This window comes from Nyctibius grandis, chromosome 3 (genome assembly GCF_013368605.1).
Source record: "Nyctibius grandis isolate bNycGra1 chromosome 3, bNycGra1.pri, whole genome shotgun sequence".
NCBI classification, from domain to species: Eukaryota; Metazoa; Chordata; class Aves; order Nyctibiiformes; family Nyctibiidae; genus Nyctibius; species Nyctibius grandis.
In genome coordinates this window covers 95,666,580-95,693,853 of record NC_090660.1, presented here as the reverse complement: position 1 = coordinate 95,693,853, position 27,274 = coordinate 95,666,580, and the positions used below count along the sequence as shown (strand labels likewise).

The 27,274-nt window shown below is 40.4% G+C and overlaps 1 protein-coding gene across 1 annotated transcript in view; it reads left to right on the top strand.

Annotated features, from left to right (window-relative positions):
- Positions 1-21,580, top strand: part of DCAF13 (DDB1 and CUL4 associated factor 13) — a 29,501-nt gene extending 7,921 nt beyond the window's left edge. The window contains exons 7-11 of the mRNA XM_068396606.1: positions 3,289-3,371; positions 8,939-9,103; positions 12,516-12,651; positions 20,014-20,177; positions 21,004-21,580. Coding sequence (XP_068252707.1) covers positions 3,289-3,371; positions 8,939-9,103; positions 12,516-12,651; positions 20,014-20,177; positions 21,004-21,091 — 636 coding nt within the window. The 3' untranslated portion in view covers positions 21,092-21,580. The remainder of the gene's footprint in view (positions 1-3,288; positions 3,372-8,938; positions 9,104-12,515; positions 12,652-20,013; positions 20,178-21,003) is intronic.
- The last annotated feature ends 5,694 nt before the right edge of the window (positions 21,581-27,274 follow it).

Here is a 27,274-nt window from a genome sequence, read left to right as displayed (position 1 = left end):
CAGTATCCTTCTAGTGTATTATGTACTGTCTGCAATGACGCTGGTCTGATACACACTAGAACACTATAATGGTACGTAATTGAGTTATAAATAGGAATGTTGTTGGTATAACAACATTGTTGGCATAACAGTATTTCTTTCTCTCCCTGTGCCCCAACAATTTTTAATGAAGTTTCATTTGGGCTGCTGAGATAGTGCTTATAAAAAATCATCCGCGATGCCAGTTGGAGACCTGAATGTCGAAATGAACACAGCCAGTGCTGTAGATCTGCAGTTACAAATTAAAAGGATGTAGTTTGAGCCTTTGTGAACTAAGTTCAAGTCTAACAGAATTTTAAATAGGTATATATGCTAAATATATACAAGTATACATACATGTGCATATATGCACACATGCGTGCACATATGTATGTGTATCTCATGTAGTAAGCAACGTGCTTAGGTGCCTTTCCTGCTATAGGAGTAAAACACTGATGAGTTACTTCCTTCCATCTGTGGATACAGTAGCTTCTACTGGGTTTCCTGCTGGGGTAGGGATGATTCTTCTGTGGAGAGGCAGGTTGAGTGTCCATTTCTGCACTGAGACCTCAGAGATCTGATACTCCCAAGAGAAGGGTGCTGCTTATTAGAGGTACCTTACCTACGAATTGGAACTGGCTCCTAGCACTGCTGCGTTCCTGGTGTTGGATCAGCAAAGCAGCTCACACTGCCCTGAGTCTGGAACTCAGTGGGAGTCCCTTCCTTTCCAAGTCATGAAGCAGTAGCTCTCTTGCCTGTTTGTCCTGTCTGTGAATTTTGAAGTCTTAAGTTTCACAGAGGGACGGATAAGATGGTGAGATGCTGTGTAAGTGCAAAATAAGCACTAGTCTAAAAAAGCTGGGAAAAGATGAAGGGAAGCACTTGTGTTCCATGACGAGAGGAAGATGTTAAATAGAAGTTGGTACAGTTTAAAAGTCATTCTTTTGCAGTTTGTGGGATCACAGGAAAGCTTACGGTGTTTTAAAGATAGATTTTAGCATTTAAACAGCTGACAGGAGCTGTGTTGTCCGTTGCTTGTAACGTTCTTAGCTGTTCACCTCAACCAAATATCTTGCACATAGTAAAAGAGGACAGATTAATTATTTGAGCAATGCGGTTTTGTGTTAAAGTAATCTCAGAATCTCCAGGCTGACACTCTTTGTAAGCAAGTGCTCACAGCTAAACCAAGATAGCCAAGTCTTCAGGAACTTCACAACTTTGACTTGTCTTAATAAGGACTTTTTTTAATGAAATGATTAAGTGTATCTACAATTGATTAAACAATAGTGTCAGAACTTGGCTCTGCTACAGTTTTAGATAGTTCCGAAATGCCATTATTAACGTATTTACAGCAACTTAAATCACTTCCAGACAGGTTGCCTTGCATAGTTGTTACTCAATATAATGCTAGAACTGTATAGAGAATCCTTTTCCTAGGCACTATTTTAATTCAAATGTCACTGCTGAAATAAACTGAATGCTTTTAAGTTTGGGTGGAAAAAACAGTGAAGCAAGATGCAGGGCATGGACTTTGACCAAACCTGACCCCTTTTGAAAAAGAGCTGGATTTTTCAGTGTATTAAAGTTATTTTGTGGCATGATTTAAAATACTTATTACACACATAATGTGTTAACATTAATCGTGTACTCATTTTGTAGTGTCTGAAAAACTTGGATAGGGAAGAATAAAGAACCCTCCTTGATTATTATCTTCCCAGACATGTGCAAGGTTTGTAATTAGAAGTGCAATACTGAAATCTGAACAAATTCTAGTTGTCATGTTACTGTAAACATAGGGCCTTTCAGTGGCCTATCGTTTCAGTAAAGTCACTTTTTAAAGTAGAGATCACTTTAGAAATCTGATGATTACGTTCATTTCTGGATGCATGTAATTTCTGAAAACGAGCAGTATTTTGCAGTGCAGACTTCATATGGAACAGGATAATGTCACGTAGGAAATGAGGACTTAGGGAGAATGAGAATCATGAGAATACGCACACACATAAAATCACAATCTTTTTTGGGGGGGGGTTTGGTAGAGGTATCGCTATTAAAGTGCCTTGGGATTGTGTTCATTATTGTAAAAGTTATAATTGTACAACTATATTTTGTTATACGTATGTAAATTTATGGTGTTTGGTATAGTTAGCTGAGAACAAAAATGAGTTTGAAGTACCATAGTGTTAAACACCCAAATTTCAGGATTTTCAAGTAGGATTACGGCTGGCCTGGAGCATTGTGGAAAATCCTGTTTACAGTTGTTGAGTTTGTTAATAAGTTGCTGTGTAATTATATATCTACTTTGTGTCAGGCATACTGTATGGGATTTATTTTTAAATGCAATAGTTGAAAGCTCCTCCAAGACTCAGAAGAGGCCAAAGCTGTTGTGTTGTACGAGGTGTCAGATGACCTCCTCCCTGCCTCCCTTTCTCCCACAGGGGCTCAGCTGTGACTGGCACAGCTGTCCTCCAAGGTGGGGGCATCTGACATACAGCTTCTTGTGACATCTTGTCTAATCCACTGTTTAGCAAAGTAGAAGGGTCTTATTAGGCTGTTGTCAGCTGCCTTCCTCCCACTTCAAGGCCAACTTTGTAGCCATCTGCTTAGTAGCAGCAAGTCAGTCTTACGAATGTGTAGCAAATGATTCACTGCTGATACAGTGATAGTGGTGAGCAGATCACAACACAGTAACTTCTGCGCATGTTGCTTGGCACTTACAACAAGAAATGGCAACTGTCCTGGAGAATTCATGAACTGCAGTTTGAGAGATAAAATAATGAAGGGATGGTAATAACGGGGAGAACATCAAAATGTTATAATTGCTTTGCGAATGCTGGTTTACAGCATCAATTAATGACTGTGTCCTTTGAAATAACCATTTAATTAGGCATGTTTATAGATTACTTAACTAAAGGTTCCTGCAACTATGATGAAGTGAAATTTTTCAGAAGTTCCAGGTTTACATGTTGACCACTAACATGTTTACATGGTTTTCGTGTTAAATGACCACTTAGAAGAATTTGCTTCTAAGATGACTTACAGAGGAAAATTTAATTGCAGTGTAGCACAAAGGAGTGAGCATATGATACGGGACAAGAAGTTCTTGAGTTCCAATTCTAACACTGCTAAGGAATCATTCTGCCATGTCAGTATTCCTCTGCCATAATTCTGTATCTAGAAAGTGCTTGTTCACAGTGGTATAGGAAGCTTTGAACTATAGTGAGTATTTTACTGCCTATAACAAGGTAGAAACATGCGAATATCTTTCAGGTTATCTTGAACATGAGGACAAATACGCTGTGTTGGAACCCCATGGAAGCTTTTGTTTTTACTGCAGCAAATGAAGATTACAAGTAAGTGTGACCTTGCTTTTTGATAATCCTGATCATGTTATGTGTTCACAGAATCACAGAATCAACCAGGTTGGAAGAGACCTCAGGAATCATCGAGTCCAACCGTTGCCCTGACACCACCCTGTCAACTAGACCATGGCACTAAGTGCCATGTCCAGTCTTTTCTTAAACACATCCAGAGATGGTAACTCCACCACCTCCCTGGACAGCCCGTTCCAATGTCTAATGACCCTTTCTGAGAAGAAATTCTTCCTAATGTCCAACCTGAACCTCCCCTGGTGAAGCTTGAGGCTCTGTCCTCTTGTCCTATCGCTAGCTGCCTGGGAGAAGAGGCCAACTCCCACTTCACTACAACCTCCCTTCAGGTAGTTGTAGACTGCAATAAGGTCACCTCGGAGCCTCCTCTTCTCCAGGCTAAACGACCCCAGCTCCCTCAGCCATTCCTCGTAGGACAGAGCCTCCAGACCCTTCACCAGCTTGGTCGCCCTCCTCTGGACTCGCTCCAACACCTCAACATCTTTCTTGAAGTGCGGGGCCCAGAACTGGACACAGTACTCAAGATGCGGCCTCACCAGTGCCGAGTGGAGAGGGACGATCACTTCCCTAGACCGGCTGGCTACACTATTCCTAATAGAGGCCAGGATGCCATTGGCCTTCTTGGCCACCCGGGCACACTGCTGGCTCATGTTTAGCTGGCTGTCGATCAGCACCCCCAGGTCTCTTTCCACGGGGCCGCTTTCTAACCACTCTTCCCCCAGCCTGTAGCGCTGCATGGGGTTGTTGTGGGCGAAGTGTAAGACCCGGCACTTGTTCTTGTTGAACCTCATGCCGTTGGTCTCGGCCCATCTATCTAACCTGTCCAGATCCCTCTGTAGGGCCTTCCTACCCTCCAGCAGATCGACACTCCCACCCAGCTTGGTGTCATCTGCAAATTTGCTGAGGGTGCACTCAATCCCTACGTCTAGATCATCTATAAAGATATGGAACAGCACCGGCCCCAGAACTGAGCCCTGGGGAACACCGCTAGTGACCGGCTGCCAGTTGGACTTTGCCCCATTCACCACCACTCTCTGGGCTCGGCCATCCAGCCAGTTTTTAACCCATCCAAGCCCCGGGCAGCCAGTTTGTCTAGGAGGATGCTGTGGGAGACAGTGTCAAATGCCTTACTGAAGTCTAGATAGACTACATCCACAGCCCTGCCCTCATCTACTAAGCGGGTCACTTTGTCATAGAAGGAGACCAGGTTGGTCGAGCAGGACCTGCCTTTCATGAATCCATGTTGGCTGGCGCCGATGCCCCGATTGTCCTGCATGTGCTGTGTAATGGCACTCAGGATGATCTGTTCCATCACCTTGCCTGGCACCGAGGTCAGGCTGACAGGCCTATAGTTCCCTGGAAAATAGCATCATAGAATGTTAGGGGTTGGAAGGGACCTCTGGAGATCGAGTCCAACCCCCCTGCCAGAGCAGGACCAATCTAGGGCAGGTTACACAGGAACACATCCAGACGGGTCTTGAAAGTCTCCAGAGAAGGAGACTTCACAACCTCTCTGGGGACCTTGTTCCAGTGCTCTGTAACCCTTACGGTAAAGAAGTTCTTCCTCGTGTTGAGGTTGAACTTCCTGTGCTCTAGCTTGCATCCATTGCCCCTTGTCCTATCACAGGGCACAAGTGAAAAGAGGTTGCACCTTTCCTTTTGACACCCAGCCCTCATATATTTATACACATTAATCAGATCCCCTCTCAGTCTTCTCTTCTCCAGACTAAAAAGCCCCAGGTCTCTCAACCTTTCCTCATAAGGCAGGTGTTCCAGTCCCTTAATCTTCCTTGTAGCCTTCCATTGGACTCTCTCCAGTAGATCTCCATCCCTCTTGAACTGGGGAGCCCAGAACTGAACACAGTACTCCAGGTGAGGTCTCACTAGGGTAGAGTGAAGGGGGAGGAGGACCTCCCTCGATCTGCTGGACACACTCTTCTTAATGCACCCCAGGATACCATTGGCCTTCTTGGCCACAAGGGCACATTGCTGTCCTGTGGATAACTTCTTGTCCACCAGGACTCCACAGTCCTTCCCCACGGAGCTGCTCTCTAGCAGATCACCTCCTAACCTGTACTGGTGCATTTTATTACTCCTTCCCAGGTGCAGGACTCTGCACTTATTCTTGTTGAAGCTCATTAGGTTCCTCTTTGCCCAGCTCTCCAGTCTGTCTAAATCACGCTGAATGGCCGCACAGCCTTCAGGTGTATCAGCCAAACCTCCCAGCTTCGTATCATCAGCAAACTTGCTGAGAAGACACTCTGTCCCTTCATCAAGGTCGTTGATGAAGATGTTGAACAGGACTGGACCCAGTACTGATCCTTGGGGGACTCTACTAGTTACAGGTCTCCAGCTGGACTTGGCACCATTGATTACCACTCTTTGGGCTCTATTGTGTAGCCAGTTCTTAATCCATCTCACTGTTTGTTCTTCTACCTCACGCTTCCTGAGTTTGCTCACGGGGATGTCATGGGAAACTGTGTCAAACACCTTGCTAAGGTCAAGGTAGACTACATCCACTGGTCTCCCTGCATCTACCCATTCAGTCACAACATCATAGAATGCTATCAGATTAGTCAAGCATGATTTCCCCTTGGTAAATCCATGCTGACTACTCCTGATAACCTTCTTCTCTTCCATGTGCTTAGAGATGACCTCCAGAATGAGCCGCTCCATCATTTTTCCAGGGATGGAGGTGAGGCTGACTGGTCTGTAGTTTGCTGGGTCTTCCTTCTTGCTTTTTTTGAAGACTGGAGCGACATTGGCTTTCCTCCAGTCCTCAGGCACCTCTCCTGTTTGCCACGATCTTGCGAAAATGATGGAGAACGGTAGAGCAACAACATCAGCCAGTTCTCTCAACACTCTTGGAGACATCTCATCGGGGCCCATGGACTTGTGTGTATTCAGTTTCCGTAACTAATCACTGACGCAGGCTTCACTGACTAGTGGAGAGTCTTCCCTCCTCCAGGCTTCCTCTGCTACATCCAGGGTCTGGAGATCACAAGGGCTGGTCTTAGGATTAAAGACGGAAGCAAAGAAGGTGTTCATCAACTCTGCCTTCTCTGCATCCTCGGTTATCAGGGCTGCCGCCTCATTCAGCAGAGGGCCCACACTTTCCCTGTTCTTCCTTTTGCTACTGATATATTTGAAGAAGCCCTTTTTGTTCTCTTACTTCCTTTGCCAGTTTTATTTCTAAGAGGGCTTTGGCCTTTCTTGTTGCCTTCTTACACATCCTGACAACTTCCCTATAGTTCTCCCAAGTGACAAGACCCTTCTTCCATGAACTGTAAATTTCTTTCTTCTGCAAGATTTCCTTCAGAAGCTCCTTGCTCATCCGTGCAGGTCTCATAGCACGTCTACCCAATTTTTTACTCAAGGGAACGCACCTATCTTGGGCTTGGGGGAAGTGGTATTTAAAAATTGACCATCTTTCTTGGGCTCCTTTGCCCTCCAGAGTCTTAGCCCATGGGATTCCTGCAAGTAGATCTTTGAAGAGTACAAAGTTGGCCCTGCGGAAGTCCAGAGTTGTAATCCTACTTATTGCCCTACTTCTCCCTTGTAAAATACTAAACTCCACCATGTCGTGATCACTGTCGCCAAGGCTGTTCCCAGCCTTAATGTCCCCAACTAGTCCTTCTTTATTCGTTAATACAAGGTCCAGCAGTGCACCTCTTCTGGTTGGTTCCTCCACTCCCTGAATTAAGAAGTTGTTGATGCACTTCAAGAGCCTTTTTGACTGAACATGTCTAGCTGTGTGGGCTTCCCAACAAATAAATAGTATTTGTCCAGTCTGAGGCAATATAAGTGTTTATTTTCTTGCCACCTCTTGTGAAGCTTGATATATTGTACTGATAAATATAAGGAAAAACTTCTTTACAGTGAGGGTAACTGAACAACGGAGCAGGCTGCCCAGAGAGGTTGTGGAGTCTCCTTCTCTGGAGACATTCAAAACCCACCTGGACGCGTTCCTGTGTGATATGGTCTAGGTAATCCTGCTCCGGCAGGGGGATTGGACTAGATGATCTTTTGAGGTCCCTTCCAATCCCTAACATTCTGTGATTCTGTGATGATTCTGTGATCAGCTATTTTGATGAGAACATTTCTTAAAAAATACTTACTTTTGTGAAGCAGTTCCAGAGACTGCAATACTTATCCTTTCAATATCTCAGAGCAGTTTTTTACTTCTGAATAATACTACTCATGTGAACAGCTAATCTGATACTGAAAAAGATGTCTCTTCAAAACTAAACCACTGCAAAATGTGCTCCATATCCTTTTTTTTTCCGGGAAGTCAGTGATCGAACAACAGATCACAGTTTTCTTCTAGAACATAGGAATTTTATTGCTTATCTTAAGGCTCTTTTTTTTTTTTTTTTTTTTTCTTTTTCCGTTTCCCCCTCGCTAAACTGAAAATGCCCTTGTTACTGTCAGGGGCAACTGTACTCTTGCAAACTAAAGCAATTACTATAAGCACAATGGCAAATGTGTATATCAACAATGCACATACAAGTGTTAGCTGATTATGTGGAGTAGCAGTTTTGAATATGGTGCTAGCATACTTGTGGAATTTAGAAGCAAAAACCAATAGTTGCCAGTAAACTTTTGAATAAGAGACATTGAATTAATTACAGTTATGCATTCATCTGCAGCAAGGAGGGTGAGAAACTTGAGAAATTACAAGTTTTTAATATAGTAGTTCTACAAAATAGTATATCTTAAGCAGGTTTCATTAAACGGTTTGTCTGTAAAGCACCTTTACTTATTGGCAGTAGGCAAATTAATGATCTACTCAGTTACCATGTCTTGCTGTGTATCAGTGGGCTTATTGATTCAAAGGGAGTAAAGGTAGACTTTACTTGAGCTTTGAAGTGCTTAAGAGCAAACCAGCTGTGGTCCAGCAGCTGTGTATTTTTAATGTAATGCTTTTCTACAGATAGTGTACTTTGCTGAACTAGTATCTCCATGTATTGAAGGACCAAGCTTTCCTTGGACCCCTACGTTGTCTGGCCTAAAGACAATTAGGCAGTAGGAAAGGGTGCCAAACAAATTGGAACTTCACAGTAGATTCTGAATTACTAGGAGTTCCCAAAATGGGAATATCTAGAAACCTTGCAGAGTTGATAGGCTTGCTGTAATGATTCAGAGATGCTTGTCCAAGTTCAGGTTATATAGTTAGATCTGAAGATGGAGTAAAGGAGGACAGTGTAGCAGTTGGAGAAATAAGTTTGGTCAGTGACCCATGAACAGATAATGAAGGAAATAGTGGAGACTGTCTGTTCTTTGACAGTGAGCAAGAAACCTATGTCTGATCTAATAACTAAAGTCTCTGGTTAATAAACTTTTTTCAAGCCCTAAACAATGCATCATTCTTTCTTTTCATGTGTTATGAGCAGTTTTAAAGAGTTCCCTCTGCAATATGGATGTATCCTTAAGTATAGTTCATGTATGATTAAAGTTAGCTGTTCAGCAAAAATGTGCTATTCACTGAAGAGTTGCTAAGATATTAAGCTGCTGTTGTATTTACTTTAAAGCTTATATACTTTTGATATGCGCTTTCTTGAATCACCTGTGAGGGTGCATATGGATCACGTGTCTGCTGTTCTTGATGTGGATTATTCACCCACTGGGAAAGAATTTGTCTCTGCCAGCTTTGATAAGTCTGTCCGCATTTTTCCTGTAGACAAAGGTCGCAGCAGGTGAGTGATTTTACTCGTTTCTCTCTTGCTGTCATTCATTCCAGTGACCTCCCTCTCTAGTCCTCAAAATTCTTAATTCATTCATTAACATCTTCATTGAAGCATTCACTTTCTGTGAATATTGAAATCTTATTCTGTATATAACTTGAGATGGACAGGTTGTGTAGTTGACAGATAATTCTGGAGTGTGTATTAGATTAGAACTTCTACTTAATGGATAGCAGTAGTTACACAGTTTTGGATTAAAATTATAGTGGATTATTGTGCTTGGGTGTACTCATTTGTATTTTGCCAAGATTAATCCCATTTTATCTTAATTTATATGTATCTAATGTTTTTAGGTCACTTTGTGCTGTATCTTGTCACCACTTAAGTTTGCAGCACTTTACAACCTTGTAGCGCTTGGTTTTCTGGGGACTGTCTTCATCCTATATGCATGATAGCTAAAGACGTTACACGAAAAGCATTGTAGTATGAACTCCTGAGGATCAGTTTGGGACACTTTTGTGATCTATTTCAGTATGCTTATTACCTTTCGTTCATATTTTGTCAACCAGGTTTTGACTCATGTGACAATGCTTTGAATACAATTCACTTTGAATTAGTTTTTCATGTAAGATTTCATAAGGCAGTGTATTAAATATTTTGCTGAAGCTCAGATCGGATCTGCTCTGTCTCCATTTTTTTTTTTTTTTTTTAAGTTTGATGAAATTTGAAGCAAGTTATCAGATCTGTCTGGTATCATTTGTTCTTCATAAACCTACGTTCATTATTCTCTGTTGTCAATTCTTCCTCTTTTTTCTTTATTCTTAACTTTATTTTATTTCTAGTTGCTTTCCTCTCTCCAACATCAGTCCCCCAAAAAGTTGCTATTAGGTCAAGTTCTAGGTGGTTTGGGGGGTAGAAATGTTGAAATATTGATTGGGGGAGGAGTATATTTTTATTCTGGGCTGATGCAGATATGTATGCATTATTCAGTGTAACTGTTTGCATGTTCCTATACTGCATTAAAGATTGAGAGGGGCTGTTTACATTTTACTTTATAACTAATCTACAGGTAGTTTTCATTTTCTTCCTGTCTTGCAATAATATTTTAAGTTTAATTAGGTATTGCAGTTCCTTTGTGGGTTCTTTGTTTTGGTTTGTTTTTTTTTATTCTTGTATTATTAAGTAGCTCTTGTGTTCTACAGATTTTCCTTTATGTGGAATAATAATGTTCACAAAAGTGGGGATATGCAAAGTTAAAGCACATCATTGAGGGGAAGTTTGCAGACCACATAATGCAACAGTAAAAGGCTTTATTCCACATTATAGCAGATTGTTGCCAAGACCTGTGGAAGCAATTTTTCTCTTTGTCCCCTCCTTTTTTCCCATTCTGTGTGGTGGCCATAAATCTAGTGAGGAAGAGCCTTATAAATGAAGAATTTAGTCTCATATAAGCTGACTAGGGTATTCTGGGACATTTAAAATTCTTTAGAAGCTGTGCTTTTTCAGAATTGCAGAGTTGAAATTAATCCCATGGCATGCAGAAAAGTCTCCAAAGGGAAGATCTGATCCAACTTGGAAAACTTAGAGGGCAGTTAGTGTCTGTAAACAAGGATCCTGATGATACTCCAGTTTTGACTTTTGATCTCCCAGCAGTCTCGAAAAACTGCTAACTTCCATCTTCCATTGCTTGCTTTTTTTTTTTTTTTTTTAAATGAACATTGAGATTGGGAAACTGATTAGCCATAAGGAATAAGATTTAATATGAAGTTGATTAAATATAGTAAATTCGTGGTAAATGGAATCAGATGTCTGTGCAAATTTTTTGAATGACAGATCTAGGTTATTTGACCATGTTTTGTGTTTTTCCTTTCCCTGAGAATGATATTTAATAACTTGTGATGACAGCAACAGGAGAGGCAAAGACTGAAAATTCAGAGTAAGGAAAGAAAAAGTACTTAGTTCCCCAAAGGTGGGTGACAAAAAGCTTAATTATTGAGGCAAAAAGTAAAATGAAAGTAAACATAGGAATGCTTATGAAAATGCATATGTGTACACACGCTATTAAACATCAACATCAGTAAAAAGCTGGTGTGAGTATTAATGTTTTCTGAAGGTACTCGTGCTCAGTATTCCACATGCTTGTTCTGGTAGAGCATCACTTGAGTGTGAATTACAAGAGGTGGTTAAGCTTATCACAGCTTATTTAAGGTGGTATATTGATTGCTTTTGCTTTTCTCACAACTTCTCCAGCTCAAGCCCAGTCTAGTTTTCCTATGGCTCTTGAATAGGTGGTGTTTCCATGTTTCCTTTCTATTACTACTTGGATTTTATTTGTAAAAATAACTGGGCAGAAGAAAGAGAATGGTCTATAAGCTGCAGTTTGACTGATACACCAAAGGAGTGGGTATTAGTGGACAATAAGTAGGCCTTACTTATTCTTCACCTTTAGAATGTTAATAAATAATTAAAATTACCAGAAAAGTGTACTTAGTCCTATATTTTTATAGAATAAAAGAATAACTTTATGAATAATATTGTTTTACTTGTACATACTTAAATTATGTACTTAAGTACATACTTAAATGAAACTCTTATCTGTTTTTCATTAAATATTGGTTAATTGTAACACATAGAAACATTTTTCAACAGGTGCCAGCATTTGTTGAGCAGGAGTCTGATTGGCAGAAATTAAATGTAGTTTATGCTTTAATAGCCACACAAGTGTTCTGAATCCTTTTTTTACTAGCTGGTATTTCTTGTTGAGTTCTTGTTTGCAGGACTGGAGACTTTTCTTTTGAGTTTTTAGGGTTTTAAAATTTTTCCTAGGAGTCCTTTAGACAACGATAAGGAAGTCCATTTTTGGGGAAAGGAGGGAAATCACAATGAAGAGTAGCCAATCCATTGCCATGTCATAAATGGACCCCTGGAGGTGTCTGTTTGCTGTTCTCTTTCTTGTTCGTAATGATGTTGTCTGATTCTTTGTCACCTGTCCTTCTGCAGTCCATTCTGTAATGCTTGATCAGTGTAACAGCATATTAATGAATGTTATTTTGGGAACAGTACGCATATCATATTGTATACCCATGGCATGTTATGCAAAAAGAGTTATTCTTTAGTTATTTACTGTAATTTCTATGAAAACACTTCTATAAAAAGCATCTTATCCTAGGTGGTAGTTTATCAGTCTAACTATCATACTTTATTTGAATCTTTCTCCCTATAGATTTATACTTTATTTGAATCTCTCTATATATAGATTTAAGATCAGCACAGTGTTTAAAAAAAAGTCAGATTTTTCAAAAACCACCACCAACAAAAAATAAAAAATATATTTTGCCTTGAACAGAATGCTTTCTGCTATTTGAAAGGTAATATTGGTGGGAAAAGTGATGATAGATCATTTAAAAATATTTCTCTGCTTTAGGGAGGTATATCACACAAAGCGAATGCAGCACGTCATCACTGTCAAATGGACTTCAGATAACAAATATATTCTGTGTGGCTCAGATGAGATGAATATCCGTCTGTGGAAAGCTAATGCTTCTGAAAAACTGGGAGTGGTAAGAGTTGCATTTTGCTTTTTGTTGTCACAAGACGCTTGCTGGTTTTTTTATTGCTATTACAACTGGTTAGCCTATTCAACTTCTAAAAACTTGTTTCTAAAGGGAAAATGTATAGTTGTAGTTTGACATTTGTATTTAATTTGAAAATGACATGCGCATTGCACTTTCTGCAACTTATAATAAAATTACGTGCCTCATTATTGCTACACGAGGTGACTTTTTTTTTTGATCTTGTTTAATGTTAACAATAATCATCAGTTCTAACTAAACTACATTCAAGTTTTTTACCTGGGTGCTACAGGTGAGAATTCATTCCTTTGCACTAGAGAAAAAGCATTAATTTCTGGTTTGCCATACGTAAGTCATTCTACTGAAGCTTAGAGTTAGTACTTTTAAAAATTTTGACTGGCATGCGACTGGTTCATGTGCAGTTCATTCTGTGATAAGCATATGCTTTGTAAGATAGACCACTTGCACCGATGCCTAACTGAGATTATCATTAACCTATATAACTCTCAGATATAAAGTAGGCAAACTAGTGTGGTGTCTGAAGTCCATTTAATTCAATGTAAGTCAGTTTGGTTGCAGTGTTCCTAGTAGGAACAGATATCAGTCTAATTAGATGCACATCTGTTCAGTTACACTTGTTCAAATGCTTATGTATAGACAAAGACAAAATTTCTATTACAGTTACCACTTGCATGTATTCATCTGCACAGTTATATTAAAGTGTTGAATGACTTTGGAGAACGAATTTGACATTTTCTCTGCCGGGAGTAATCTCTTTACATAGCATCATATTGTTAGGGTATTTTGGAGGTGCTTACATTGCTTTTTCTGAGCCCATCAGCACAGCTGTCAAATAACACTTGGGGGAATTTCTGCTTGATCTTGTGAAAGATTGAGTGGGGAGGAAAGGGAAGCTGTAATTCAGGGAAGAATATTGTACAGTTGAGGGGATGAATCTATTGCATAGTTATGTCTAGGGCTGCTTGTGGTTGCCTGAAGCTCCATGAAGTGATAGTATCTGTGCAGGAAGGAAGTGGAGCGGAGCTGGGAGAGGTGGCAGGTGAATGGGAGTGGTAGGAGTACTTACGGCTACAATGTGGAATGCGATAATTCATGGACTGTTGTGCATTGTGAAGCACTGGACATGGAGTAGCACAGCTAAAACCACAACTGTATCTTTAGCCATGGCCCACCATAGGTATTTGGAAGTCCTATTATTTTTCTCATCTTTCTATAGAGCTATAGATTAAAAAAAAAAACCCACTTTATAGCCTGTACATTATTTGTTGTTACAAACTACTGTTGAAGTTGAATTTCTTTAATGGAATAACTCCTCTTTTTTGGTGAGAATGCTATAACACGGACCTGTTGGAGCAGGTCCAGAGGAGGGCCACAAAGATGATCAGAGGGATGGAACACTTATGTGAGGAAAGGCTGAGAGAGTTGGGGTTGTTCAGCCTGGAGAAGAGAAAGCTCCAGGGAGACATGATTGCGACATTTCAGTACTTAAAGGGGGCTTATAAGAAAGATGGGGACAGACTTCTTAGTAGGGCCTGTTGCAATAGGACAAGGGGTAATGGTTTTAAACTAAAAGAAGGTAGATACAGACTAGATATAAGGAAGAAATTTTTTACGATGAGGGTGTTGAAACACTGGCACAGGTTGCCCAGAGGTGGTAGATGCCCCATCCCTGGAAACATTCAAGGTCAGGTTGGACGGGGCTCTGAGCAACCTGATCTAGTTGAAGATGTCCCCACTTATTGCAGCAGGGGTTGGACTAGATGACCTTTAAAGGTCCTTTCTGACCCAAACTATTCTATGATTCTTTTTTTTTTTTCTATTCTGAACTGATTCTTGGGATTTTCCCATGTAGTGCTTCAGTCAAACATTTAACATTTAAACATCAATCCCATACTTGCTAATTCTATGGACTGTGCAAAGCTCAGTATAGGCTGTACTTGTTGATTTAACTTTTATGTTGAATTTGCTTAGACAGTGCAGTATTGGGCAGAAATATTACCTGTTTTCCTGCTGTCATATCCATATGGTCATGGCAATGCCCTTTTAACTTGGTTTTACAGTATTAGCAGAAAACTTCTTTATTCAGTATATTCATACTTGGTACAGAAGGAGCATGTTGTCTGTCTCTAAAATGTTGTTCTACAACAGAATTGTGTGATATTTTTGACATGCAACTTTACTCTGTACCCTTTTTGTGAAGGACAAGTGGGTAAAAAGAATGTCAAAAATACCGGTTTCATATAGAATGATTCCTAATATTTTCAGATGTGAACAGAAAATTCACTCCATTGACTACTAGATGGCATTGGCTCCTTTTCTTATGAAAGAGTAAGGACACTTGGCATCTGAAAATTTTATTTTGAGAGTAACTGTTGCTAATAGAACTCGAGTGGAATCTTTATGGCTTATCACGTTCTTGGATACACCTTGGGAGTGTTGCTTGGATTCAGACAACTGTGCCAATCCTTCTTTGATGCAACCTGGTAGTTCTTGTGGTTCTTAACATTGCAACTGTTAATGTCAGGTTCCACAGTTTTTCTTTAGTACCTGCTCCTTTTTTAAAAGTGTTCTTATCTTCATAGACATATGCTTGCTCATTTTATAGATGTCCAGTTCTACCATAGTCTGTGGCTATTTTTTGAACATTTTGAATATTCAAAGCTGAACATTAGTAGTTCTGTCGAAAGTGTCAGAATGTCTTAAATGCTTAGTTGCTGGGTCTGCTATTTTTCTTCACTGAGAAGATTTGATTGAATGACTCATCCAAAGGTGACTGTATTTCTGATATAATGCTAACATCTTGTAATACATTGTATTTTAAGATGGATATTTTTGGGTTGGGGGTGAATGGAAACCAGCATTCTGAAAGAGAAAGAAAAATGGTAATCAAATATTTTTTTTCTTTGGTGAATACTTAATCTTACTTGGTTTTAGCATTGCTGAGTTCCAGGGAAGTTACAGTGAATATATAGTACTTATGTTGTGACTGATGAACATTTATCCAGTTGGAAAGTTGTACTTTGTGAACCGTGGCTACCCTAGCAGTCATCAGTTCTGACATGCATGTTTCTTTTGATTTTTAATGCATTTGGCATCACACTCATTACTTAAAATCAGTGAAACATTAAATAAAAGTCTCTGGAGGAGCCAGAGGCATGCTGTGTCTCCACTCCACTGACAATTAAGTCTGCATGGGTTTTACACAGTGGTAACAAAACCGAAATCTCTCTGTTGGAGCTACTGCAGAATTTGCTTTAAAATAATTTACAGTGTTTTTTTTAGTAAAAGTTGATTAAATAATATTATTAAATAGGACTTAACAGGTTTTATTTTTAAAGCAGTAAAAATCTAGTCCAGAAGCAAAAGACCCAATTAAACAAGGATTTTGAGATACTCCAGACTGTTGAAATACCATACATAGAATATGACGTGTTAAGTATGTTGGAGGCTTTTGTACCTGTGCTCTTGGAGAGGTTTGGGATTTCTGAAAAGATAAATGACTTTGGCTTTGAGGAAAAGAGGAAAATAGAGTCTCATCTGAGTGAAAAGGCTGGAAAAGCAGCAGTAATAAGAGTAGGTTTCAGTTAATAAAATAGAATTAATATAATTAATACAAAGAAAGGGATAGATTGGGTTTTTTGAGTTGCAGTAAAAGCAATGAGCCATCAGTAAAACTTCAAAAAACTGTACTGTTTTCCAGTGTATTCACACATTAGAAAAAATCTACACCTGCACTTCTCAGAGTGTAAATGCAAAGTAACATAACTTCTGTGAGTAACAGCTGCAAAATTTGGCTCTGTTACATTTCCAAAGTAGTTAAGAATTGGAACAGAGCACTAGACAACTGAAGAAGCAAACTTTCTGCTTGGGAATAATTTATATTTCAGTAAGAATAAAACTAGTGTGAGGAGTGTAACAGTAGTGGAATATAGGTTTGCTGTTTTCTTACAAGATGCAGAAATAACAGCTTTTGAGTAAGGACTGAAAAAGAGGGGAGAAAGTGCAATTACAAGTCTTGGTTTTGATCTAGCGAACTGCATTAGCAGGAGTGCACCAAAACTAAGTAATTGCGTATCCTTTCAGTCTCCTTCTAGTATACAGTTCCATTTTGTGAGATAAGGTTGATAACAAGCAGTATCAGATATCGTGTGACATGGCATTCTTTTCATAGTGATTTTGGGTTTGTGATTCAACGCACGTGTAGCTTTATCCCTTTGGCTATGATTTTGTGCTCTTAACATCTACATTACCTTTCTTTTTTGTCATCCATTTAGGTATAAAGAAGCCATAAGTTTTTGATCCAAGGAAACAATGAGTAATAAACTTTATGGCAATAAAGTTAGAAAGATGTTTTCAGCAGACCAATGGAAAAAAAAAAAAAAAAGACAAGCTGTGGTGTAGAAAATTGCTGGGATGCGTTTATATTCTAAAAACGTATTGCATCTGTGCTCTGTTGGCCCTGACGTAGAAGGGCAACCTGGACAGGGGAGATAAACAGCCATTTCATATTCTCATGCTGAATTACAGGAATCTGATGGTGGGGAGTTTTAAATACTGCACAGTACAAATACAGCCCTCTTTAAAAGAGAGTTTTTTGTTAAAGGTTGTTTTAGTTCTTCAGTCAGGGCTCTGGAAGAATGCTTACTTTCCTTCTGATTAGATGGGAAAAATAACCAGCCTCTGTCATCTGGAGGGAAGAAAGAGCCATAGGCAGTTTACTCGATGACGTGTTTTCCTATTGCTGACAACTTGGTTCCCCTTTTCACTCTGGATATTTGCTGTGAAGTACTGCTGTGATAATGGCACAAATCAGCTGTCTTTCTGCCATGTAATTTCTATTTCCCTCATATAGGAAGGAAAGTTGCACATTCACTTTTGGAATGTATGAAAAAAGGGTAATACGTCATCTTTGAGCATGTCTTCCACTCATGATGTCACATAAATCCTGATTTGTTATATTGTAGCGTGTTCTAGTCCCTATAAATGAAATCTCTAATCCTGCTAAATAGTGCTGCGTTTATGGCACCTTCTCCAGCTCAAAGCAGAATGGGATGTAATGCTGTTCTCTTCATCTGTTTATGCTGACCTTTGTAAAATGACTTGCAAGACAGAGGTTGGAATTCAGTGTGTTATTGCAGTCTGCTTTCTTAGCTATCTGCTGTCTTTCATAAATAGACAGAAACTTGTCATTACTGCAGAATTTTCTTTTACCATTGTGTAGGTGAGGGTGCACTTAGCACAGCCTGGTGGTATATGGGGCGTTGGCATTCAGTAGTTGGGCGGAAAGTCACCAGCTATGTGCCTTTCTATATACCACATTATACTTAAAAATGGAATCAGACTCAAACATAACCACTGCTTAATCTATATTAATTTTTTAAATAAGATATCCTGGATGTATCTTTAATTTACAGATTCACCTCTTGTCTGTAGAATCATCAAGGTTATACTAAATCAGCAGCAATATGCTCTTCTTAAATTAAAGAAAAATCATTGCATTTAATTAAAATAAAAGCTCTTTAATTTGGATTATATTGGCAGTTTTCTGCTGAGTGGAAACACCTGGGATTTATTTATAGTGAACCAGCTATTCAGGCTGCCTCACTAGAAGGAATTTCAGTAAAGGATGAGGGGTGTGTGTTAGTTTTAGTGGGTTAAGATTGTAAAATTTACTCATCTGTGGTTTGAGAGGTCATGATAAATGTAAGTAAAGCAGAAGGATTTGTTTTACAAATAAGAGGGTGTGGAGAAACAGAGGTTAAGAGTATTAAGTCTCTGATGCTTGAATAAGAATTTTCTGAGTGATGAGAAACTCTGCATCTGGTACCTGGTTTCTTTATTGTCCCAAAGGAGAAACTCCTTTGCCGTATGTTTTATTAATACTTGCTTTCAGACCATTAATGGTATTTTGGACTAAAATCATCTGAGTATGATATTTATTTTTTCAGAATTTATGAAATATTCTAAAAGAAATCACTTCTAAAAGTGACCTCCAGAGTGGAGAAGAAATAGCCAGTTGCTGATTTCAAAGGGGGAAAACCATCTTTCATAATAAAGTTGTTGCTTCTGTTATTGCTTTTCTTGTTAGTGTCTGAAACTCAAGTTCTGTTTTTTTCTTGAGAAAGTAAGAAATGAGTGAAACTGAGTCAGCTGCAAAGCTGAATACATAGAAACTGAATTATTGTTTTGCTTTTAATACTTAAGGTGCAGGTGGTACTGGAGGAAACAAATGTAGGAGGGCAAAAGACTTACTTACGCCACTGCTTGTTTGACAATATGAAGGGGTTTTTAGATGTCTGAAATATTGGAATTGTAGAGTGTATTTTGGGAGGGAGGATAGGAAGAAGAGGATAGGATTATCCTCTGTTAATATATGATATTAACATATTTTCTGTTTGTATGAAAGCTCACTAGACTGAAATGCAGCTGAAATTCCCAGATATCTGAGCAATTCCAAAATACATAGAAACTGATATTCCTTGTGAAGCAGTGCATGCTTTAAGCAAAAACACAGCACACAGATATTTTTTTTTTTTCCTTTTGATAAGTAAGCATTAGGACCAAAGGAAACATGCCTAGTTGAAAAAAGAAATATATCCTCCGTAGGTTAGCTGTCAGGAAAAGGCATTTATCACTTTAAGTGTGTTGTTAATGGTGGCTCAGACATAATTTTAAACATGGATAAAATTAAAGTTTTTTGTGGTAATACTAGCTGACCTGTATTTCATGTGTTTGTGATACTAAGATATTTTTAGCTGTCTGATGAAAGTTCAACTCCCTGTGTGCCATATAGTCAAGCTAATACTTGAAGTCTGATATGTACACTAGGCTTCCTAATGGATCAAAGTGCTGGGTAAGATTTAGGCCACCTAAGGAGCTGTCTGTAAAGCTGTTTATGAAGACAATTCATTTATAGCATTTGTACTTACACTGGCTAGTGATTAAAATGCCCACAAATCTTTGTTTCACAGCAAGAGTTGATCAGCAGCAGAGGTTAGGAAAGCAGGCAGACTGATCAAAGTTTTTTTTGTCAGCTATTTCTGTTCTCTCTTCTTTCTCTACAGCACATTAAAATCTGATTTTCAGGGAGTAAATTCAGTTACTTCAATGAACTTTGAAACCTGCGATAATGTTTTGTTTGAACATTGGGGTGTTGTTGAAATTGTAGGTTTTTAATACTTACCTACCCTAATGCTGAAGTTTCTGTAGTTACAGCCATTTGCTAGAAGGAAGCCCTTTGAATTAAAAGTTAAAATTTTGTTTTGTAGAGAAAATCGTGACAGTTAAGCTCCTGTTCTTTTATAACGTGTTTGTCTGTTTTCCCCATAGCTTGCACCACGCGAGAAGGCAGCTATGAATTACAATCAGAAGCTGAAGGAGAAGTTCCAGTATCACCCCCAGATCAGACGCATAGCTCGACACCGTCACTTGCCTAAAAGTATATATTGCCAAATCAAGGAGCAACGTATCATGAGAGAAGCTCGTCGGCGAAAGTATGGCTTCTTTTTCTGGCTTTGTTTTCTCTTGATCTTATTAAAATGCATCACTGCAGTGCTGTAGGAGCAATGTAGGGGAGTGATAGAGGTACAGGGTGTGGGAGGAACAAGTATGAGCTACTTTTAACATCTGAATAAGTGATCATGAACTACTGGATTGATTAACCTTCGATTATAAGGAAAATGCAGACAAGCGCCAGTATCAATGAGGACTGACTGCTTCCCAAAAGTTCACTGAAGAAATGGGAGCAAATATACCATGTTGGAAGGAGCCACAGTGCTCTGTTAAGCATGACACGATGCAACATTGCAGTGGAAACAGAATGGCCTGTTTCGGGTGTGTGGAGGGTTTTTTTGGGGGGCAGGGGGGCGGTTTAATAATGCCAGACTCTAGAAGGAGTGTTTTCAGTCACCTGGATCATTGCCATATTGGAATTTCTAGCAGCAGAAAGTGGCATGCTTTGCTGTAGCCATTAAATTAACAGAAAAACAAAGAAGTGGTGGGTTGTAGTTATCTTTCTCAGCTGAAAGACTCTACAAACTTGAGCAGCAGATCCTGTTGACATGAAAATCAAGTAAGCTGAGCTCCCAAGAAAAAGCTTAATTTAAAACTTTTCTAAATTAGCAAGTTCTAAAGTTATTTTTCAAAGGAACAATCCTTCTTCTCGAAGGAGGAAGTACATGGCTTTTGATTAATAAAAGCAGAGCAATTCTTAAATATTTTTTTTTAAATTGTAGGATATATCCATTAGTAACTTAAGGAGGAAGCTAGTATTTGTTAAATCTTTGTGCTGACTACTGAACTTCATGTTTTTGTTTCTAGGGAACTGAATCGTCGTAAGCACAGCAAACCAGGATCTATGCCATTTGTGTCGGAGAGGAAGAAACATATTGTGGCAGTAGTGAAATAATTGCTTTCACATGTATAAAATGTCACAATGAAAGAAAATGTCACTATTGAATGTACCCACTGGACGAAATTTGATGGACATTGGTAAGACTGCAAATGGCTCCAGAAACGTGGCTTTTCTTCCAAGTATACACATGCTCTGATTTCTCAAGTCATCTGGTTTGGGTAGTCATAAGAACTCTCCCTGTAATCTTCTATTGACATTTGCGTGTCTGATGTTACTTGCCCAACGCTGTGTATTGCTGTGGAGTTTGACCCTTTTGATATAAACAGATAACTTGGTACTTGTTGGAGGATATCTGTAGTTCCAATCCTATTCTGTGGTACCGTTACTACAAAAGAAGGATGAACTCAATTCAAATTTGTCAGAGGCAAAAAAAAAAAAATCTTTGTTCCATATAGAGTTATAAAATCAGTTGTCCTTACACTGTTTTGTTTTGTTTTGTTTTATTTAAAACCCAAATCTAATAAAGTGAACAAGTAATCTTAAGGCAGTGGACTAGATCTTGATTATTTCAACTGACAAATACACTGCATTATACTTATTACACTACGATATATTATTTTTCTTTCATTGGAAAAGAATTCAACAGGATTCTCAGACATCTGTAAACATATTTGTAGTTTTATTCTGTCATCTTAACTATTGTTACATGACTTGACAAAACTTCAGACTGTTGAAGTTGCTAATATTAATGATGACATAGTGGGCCCCCAGAGCCTGAAGTTAGGGATGGGGGACATGTGTGAACCTCCCATGATCCAGGAGGAGAAGGTTAGTGACCTGCTGTGCCAGTTGGACACCCACAAGGCTATGGGCCCAGATGGGATTCACCCCAGAGTAATGAAAGAACTGGCAAATGAACTTGCCAAACCACTCTCTATTATCTACCAGCAGTCCTGGTTAACTGGAGAAGTTCCAGCTGACTGGAAATTAGCAAACGTAACGCCCATCTACAAGAAGGGCCGGAAGGATGATCCAGGGAACTATAGGCCTGTCAGCCTGACCTCGGTGCCAGGCAAGGTGATGGAACAGATCATCCTGAGTGCCATTACACAGCACATGCAGGACAATCGGGGCATCGGCGCCAGCCAACATGGATTCATGAAAGGCAGGTCCTGCTCGACCAACCTGGTCTCCTTCTATGACAAAGTGACCCGCTTAGTAGATGAGGGCAGGGCTGTGGATGTAGTCTATCTAGACTTCAGTAAGGCATTTGACACTGTCTCCCACAGCATCCTCCTAGACAAACTGGCTGCCCGGGGCTTGGATGGGTGGACTCTTAAATGGGTTAAAAACTGGCTGGATGGCCGAGCCCAGAGAGTGGTGGTGAATGGGGCAAAGTCCAACTGGCGGCCGGTCACTAGCGGTGTTCCCCAGGGCTCAGTTCTGGGGCTGGTGCTGTTCCATATCTTTATAGATGATCTAGACGTAGGGATTGAGTGCACCCTCAGCAAATTTGCAGATGACACCAAGCTGGGTGGGAGTGTCGATCTGCTGGAGGGTAGGAAGGCCCTACAGAGGGATCTGGACAGGTTAGATAGATGGGCCGAGACCAACGGCATGAGGTTCAACAAGAACAAGTGCTGGGTCTTACACTTCGGCCACAACAACCCCATGCAGCTCTACAGGCTGGAGGAAGAGTGGTTAGAAAGCGGCCCAGTGGAAAGAGACCTGGGGGTGCTGATCGACAGCCAGCTAAACATGAGCCAGCAGTGTGCCCGGGTGGCCAAGAAGGCCAATGGCATCCTGGCCTCTATTAGGAATAGTGTAGCCAGCCGGTCTAGGGAAGTGATCGTCCCTCTCTACTCGGCACTGGTAAGGCCGCACCTTGAATACTGTGTCCAGTTCTGGGCCCCGCACTTCAAGAAAGATGTTGAGGTGTTGGGTCATTAGACATTGGAACGGGCTGCCCAGGGAGGTGGTGGAGTCACCATCTCTGGATGTGTTTAAGAAAAGACTGGACATGGCACTTAGTGCCATGGTCTAGTTGACAGGGTGGTGTCAGGGCAACGGTTGGACTTGATGATCCCTGAGGTCTCTTCCAACCTGATTGATTCTGTGTGATTCTGTGAAATACTTTTTAGCCTGTTTAAAACTTCTAAAATCTGGATGAAAGATGACATAAATTGTATAAAACCCAGAAACTTCTTTACATGAGACTTATTATAAGCCTTCTGTTTTAAGTTTATATAAAAAAAAACAAAAGGTTCACATTTCGCAGGATACCTGTAGCCCAAAGCTCTTTTACTGTTTGTCTGGGAAATGGTCTGCTTCTCTTGCAGTGGGATAGACTTAGCTTTTTACTGAAGATACTAAGGTGATCAGAAAACTATGCTGGAATTCAACTAGTTCTTCTAGACTGAAGGCTTCTCTTGCGGAAATATGAGATACCATAAGTGTTGCTTAACATCTTCCATACTAAATGACTTTTTTAAGCCTTTGCACTACTATGCAGTCTGTAACTACACTCCTCTTTTCCTGAGTTTATGCACAAAAAAATTTTATAAACTCAAAATAAACTTTATAGTCGAACTTTTTTGTCTAATCTGGAAATTGAGCGCTTTGAGCACTTGCCTTCATATAGCATCCTGTTTAATGTATCTACTGACAGTAACATCCATATGCATTTCTAGTTCTTACTCTCACTTGTCTCTTCCAGCACTGTTTGGGCAAGATTCCTGGATCATCATGGCAAAATTATGGCTGTTTGGTGATAAGAGGCTATGATGCTCTGACTCTCTGGATCACTTACCTTATGGGGTGATGCAGGAGGAGAAGGAGATCTAAGGAGCTATAAGTAGGATGATGAGAAGCAGTGGAACAGACCAGGGAATAGACTGATACTGACCCTGTGCCTGTTGTACTAATACAGTGCACTCTGTGCCAAATACAGTTTATTTCCTTCCTGAAACACTGAGAAAATTGGGGGAGAATGTGCAGTCCAAAGCATGGCTTGTGACACAGCTGTGGTCAAGTCTTGCACAATTTGCAAAACCAGACTCATCTTCTGGAATGTGATTAAAAATTTTCAGTCTTGTCAGTTTGGCTTGAGTTGATGTAGTTGGTTGTTGATTTGTTGAGCCATGATAACCTGTGGTGTGGACAAGCCCTGCCTCTTGGCATTCGATGTAGAACTCTCAATGTGACTAGAGAGCTTTCAGTTCTGAAGTTAGTTTGGTTGCAGTATGGTATTGGTGTGGAGCTCTACTGCGTGAGCCACGTCCAAAGGATCGCTTTATGTTCAAAGACCTTTGTGCACTGTTGCTTTCTGACAGGCGCCGAAGTGGAGCAACTCAAAGGATCAGGGCTGGCTAAAAATGTTGCTAGAGAGATGGTAACAGCATGCTGAAAAATGGATTTTAGAGTTAGGAGGGTACTCGGAGGGTTGCGTATTTGGGTATGAACTCCTTTTCCAAATTCAATGGGTGTGGTCTTGTACAGAGATCTTAGGCTTGTCATCAGGTGGGGCACCCTCTTAGCAGTCCAGGAAAAAGTCTGCTTTCCAAAATCAAGTCTTGCTACGGCTTCTTGAAATATGTTAGTTGTAAAACCAGTGTAGGTATGGGCTGGGGCTTTCTGGTTGGAAGTCAGTAGTTTGGAATTTTGCAGGTGTCATTCGCAGTCTGTCTGTTCAGAGGATCCCTGGCCATGGATTTGTATGCTGTTGGGCTAGCTGCTGTTGATTTGTCCATTTTGGAAACCCTTACAGTTGGCCTCCAACACTTTTTGTGGCCATCCACCAAAAATACATAATTCCACACTACTCAGAGTAGGGGTTTAAAATTTATTTATTTAAATACAGTAGTTGCGAAGTGGTAGCTCTGTACTTGCAAGAAATGGTCATAAAAGTCTTTCACAGGCCATCACTGAAGCGGTTTAGAAACTGTGTTAAAGGAGCTGGAGCTCTTAATTTTTTTTTTTTCCCCCTCAGTGATTTGGGATATGTAATCAGGCCTTATCTTAATCACCTTAAAGCAGTTACCTAGATTTATCTAAATCATTATATACAAAAAGGATATTGATACCTGCAGATGCATGTATGCATACTTAAGTGTATGTAGAATAAAATCTTTAGCATCACAGAAGATAGAGAAAATATAAGGAAACTGTTAATGATTGCCTTCAAAATTTTGGTGTGGTAGATTTTAAAAACAAAAAAATATGGGGAGATGATGGACTATTTTCTAAACCAAATGCAGTGCCTAAATACCTGCTGATTAAAAAAAGATAACTTCTGTGTGTGTTCTTACTTTGGGAAAATAATTTAAAACTTTTGAAAGAGAACTAACTTCTTTGATACAGAAATATTTAAATCAGTATTCATAGCTTTGGTAAATTTTAGCTGTTTCATGATAAAGCATCTATGGAGTCATTGACATTTTGTTTCTGTTGTATCATAGCCAGGCTACATAATGATACAGATATTCAAGTAAAACAATTTCTGTTACTCTGTGTATATTGTAGATATCTAAACCAATCTAAACTGCCACTCAGGTTTCTGAGGTGTATATGGAAACAGATACAAGTTTTAGACCAGCTAAAAAAAAAATCCACGGGAGGTTTTTTTTGCCAGTGTCCATGTGGGTATACACTTTATTTGTGGTAGCAGAATCCCATGGCCTTTGGGACTTGGAGGATTTTTCCCCTCTCAGTCTGAAGGATCCAAGGCTGCTGTGATCTTGTATCCGCAAGCCCGTAACAATACCAAACACTATCTGTGTGCACACCTACACACCGTACAAACAATAAACACATGGCCAGCACAAATCAATATGGGGAGAGAGCAGTGCCTTTCCTGGCACCTGGGTAAACACTGGCTGCACTCAGGTGTTGCAGCTCCACCCTCTTCCTCCTCTCCAGCTGGCGAGGACTGAAGTTCACCTGTGGGGTGTGCAAGCACCTGCAGTATGGGTCTCTGGTAGCTGCTGTGAGACAGTCTGTGCAGCGACTGGCATCCAGCCCCTCTCTCCCCCTGTTGCTAGCCCCTAGACTCCCCCGTCCCTCAGACATGTGGCCCCATGCCAGGGCCTCATACTTATTCCTATTGTCCCACCCATGGGCTACTCCCATTTGGAGTTTGCTGGCATTGACACATGCATGCACAGAAGACCAGTTAGAAATAGGGTGTAATAAGAATACCAGATGGACTGCAGTGATGAAGTGCAAGGCTCATGCATTGAAGCATAATTGGTAAACTGTCTATGTGGGACTGGCCCCCTTTATGCTCTTTGTCCTTGTTTTTCCCATGCTTGTTTCTCCCCAGTCTGCTTTAATCTCTCCCTTTGCACACCTTTAGTGCTTCCCTTAAACATCCCATAATAAGTTTTACACATTGCTGCAAACTCCTTAAAAAAATCCCATCTGTTCTATCCCTAAATTCTCATCCCCCTGTATCCTGTAGAAGTCTTATACCCGTTTAGGTAATTCCTCAGTTTGCACAGCTTTCTAGGGAGTTTGCTACACTTGTTTTAGTGGATTTTGCACCATGAACAATGATCTGCTTGAGGGTAGGAAGGCTCTGCAGAGGGACCTGGACAAGCTGGATCAATGGGCCGAGGCCAATTGTATGAGGTTCAACAAGGCCAAGTGTCAGGTCCTGCACTTGGGGCACAACAGCCCCATGCACTGCTACAGGCTTGGGGAAGAGTGGCTGGAAAGCTGCCTGGTGGAAAAGGACCTGGGGGTGTTGATCAGTGGCCGGCTGAATATGAGCCGGCAGTGTGCCCAGGTGGCCAAGAAGGCCAACAGCATCCTGGCTTGTATCAGAAATAGTGTGGCCAGCACAACTAGGGGAGTGATGATCATCCCCCTGTACTCAGCACTGGTAAGGCCGCACCTCGAATACTGTGTTCAGTTTTGGGCCCCTCACTCCAAGAAAGACATTGAGGTGCTGGAGTGAGTCCAGAGAAGGGCAACAAAGCTAGTAAAGGGTCTAGAGCACAAGCCGCACAAGGAGTAGCTGAGGGAACTGGGGTTGTTTAGTCGGGAGAAAAGGAGGCTGAGGGGAGACCTTATTGCTGTCTACAACTCCCTGAAAGGAGGTTGTAGCGAGGTGGGTGTTGGTCTCTTCTCCCAAGTAACAAGTGATAGGACAAGAGGAAATGGCCTCAAGTTGTGCCAGGGGAGGTTTAGATTGAATATCAGGAAAAATTTCTTCATCAAAAGGGTTATCGAGCATTG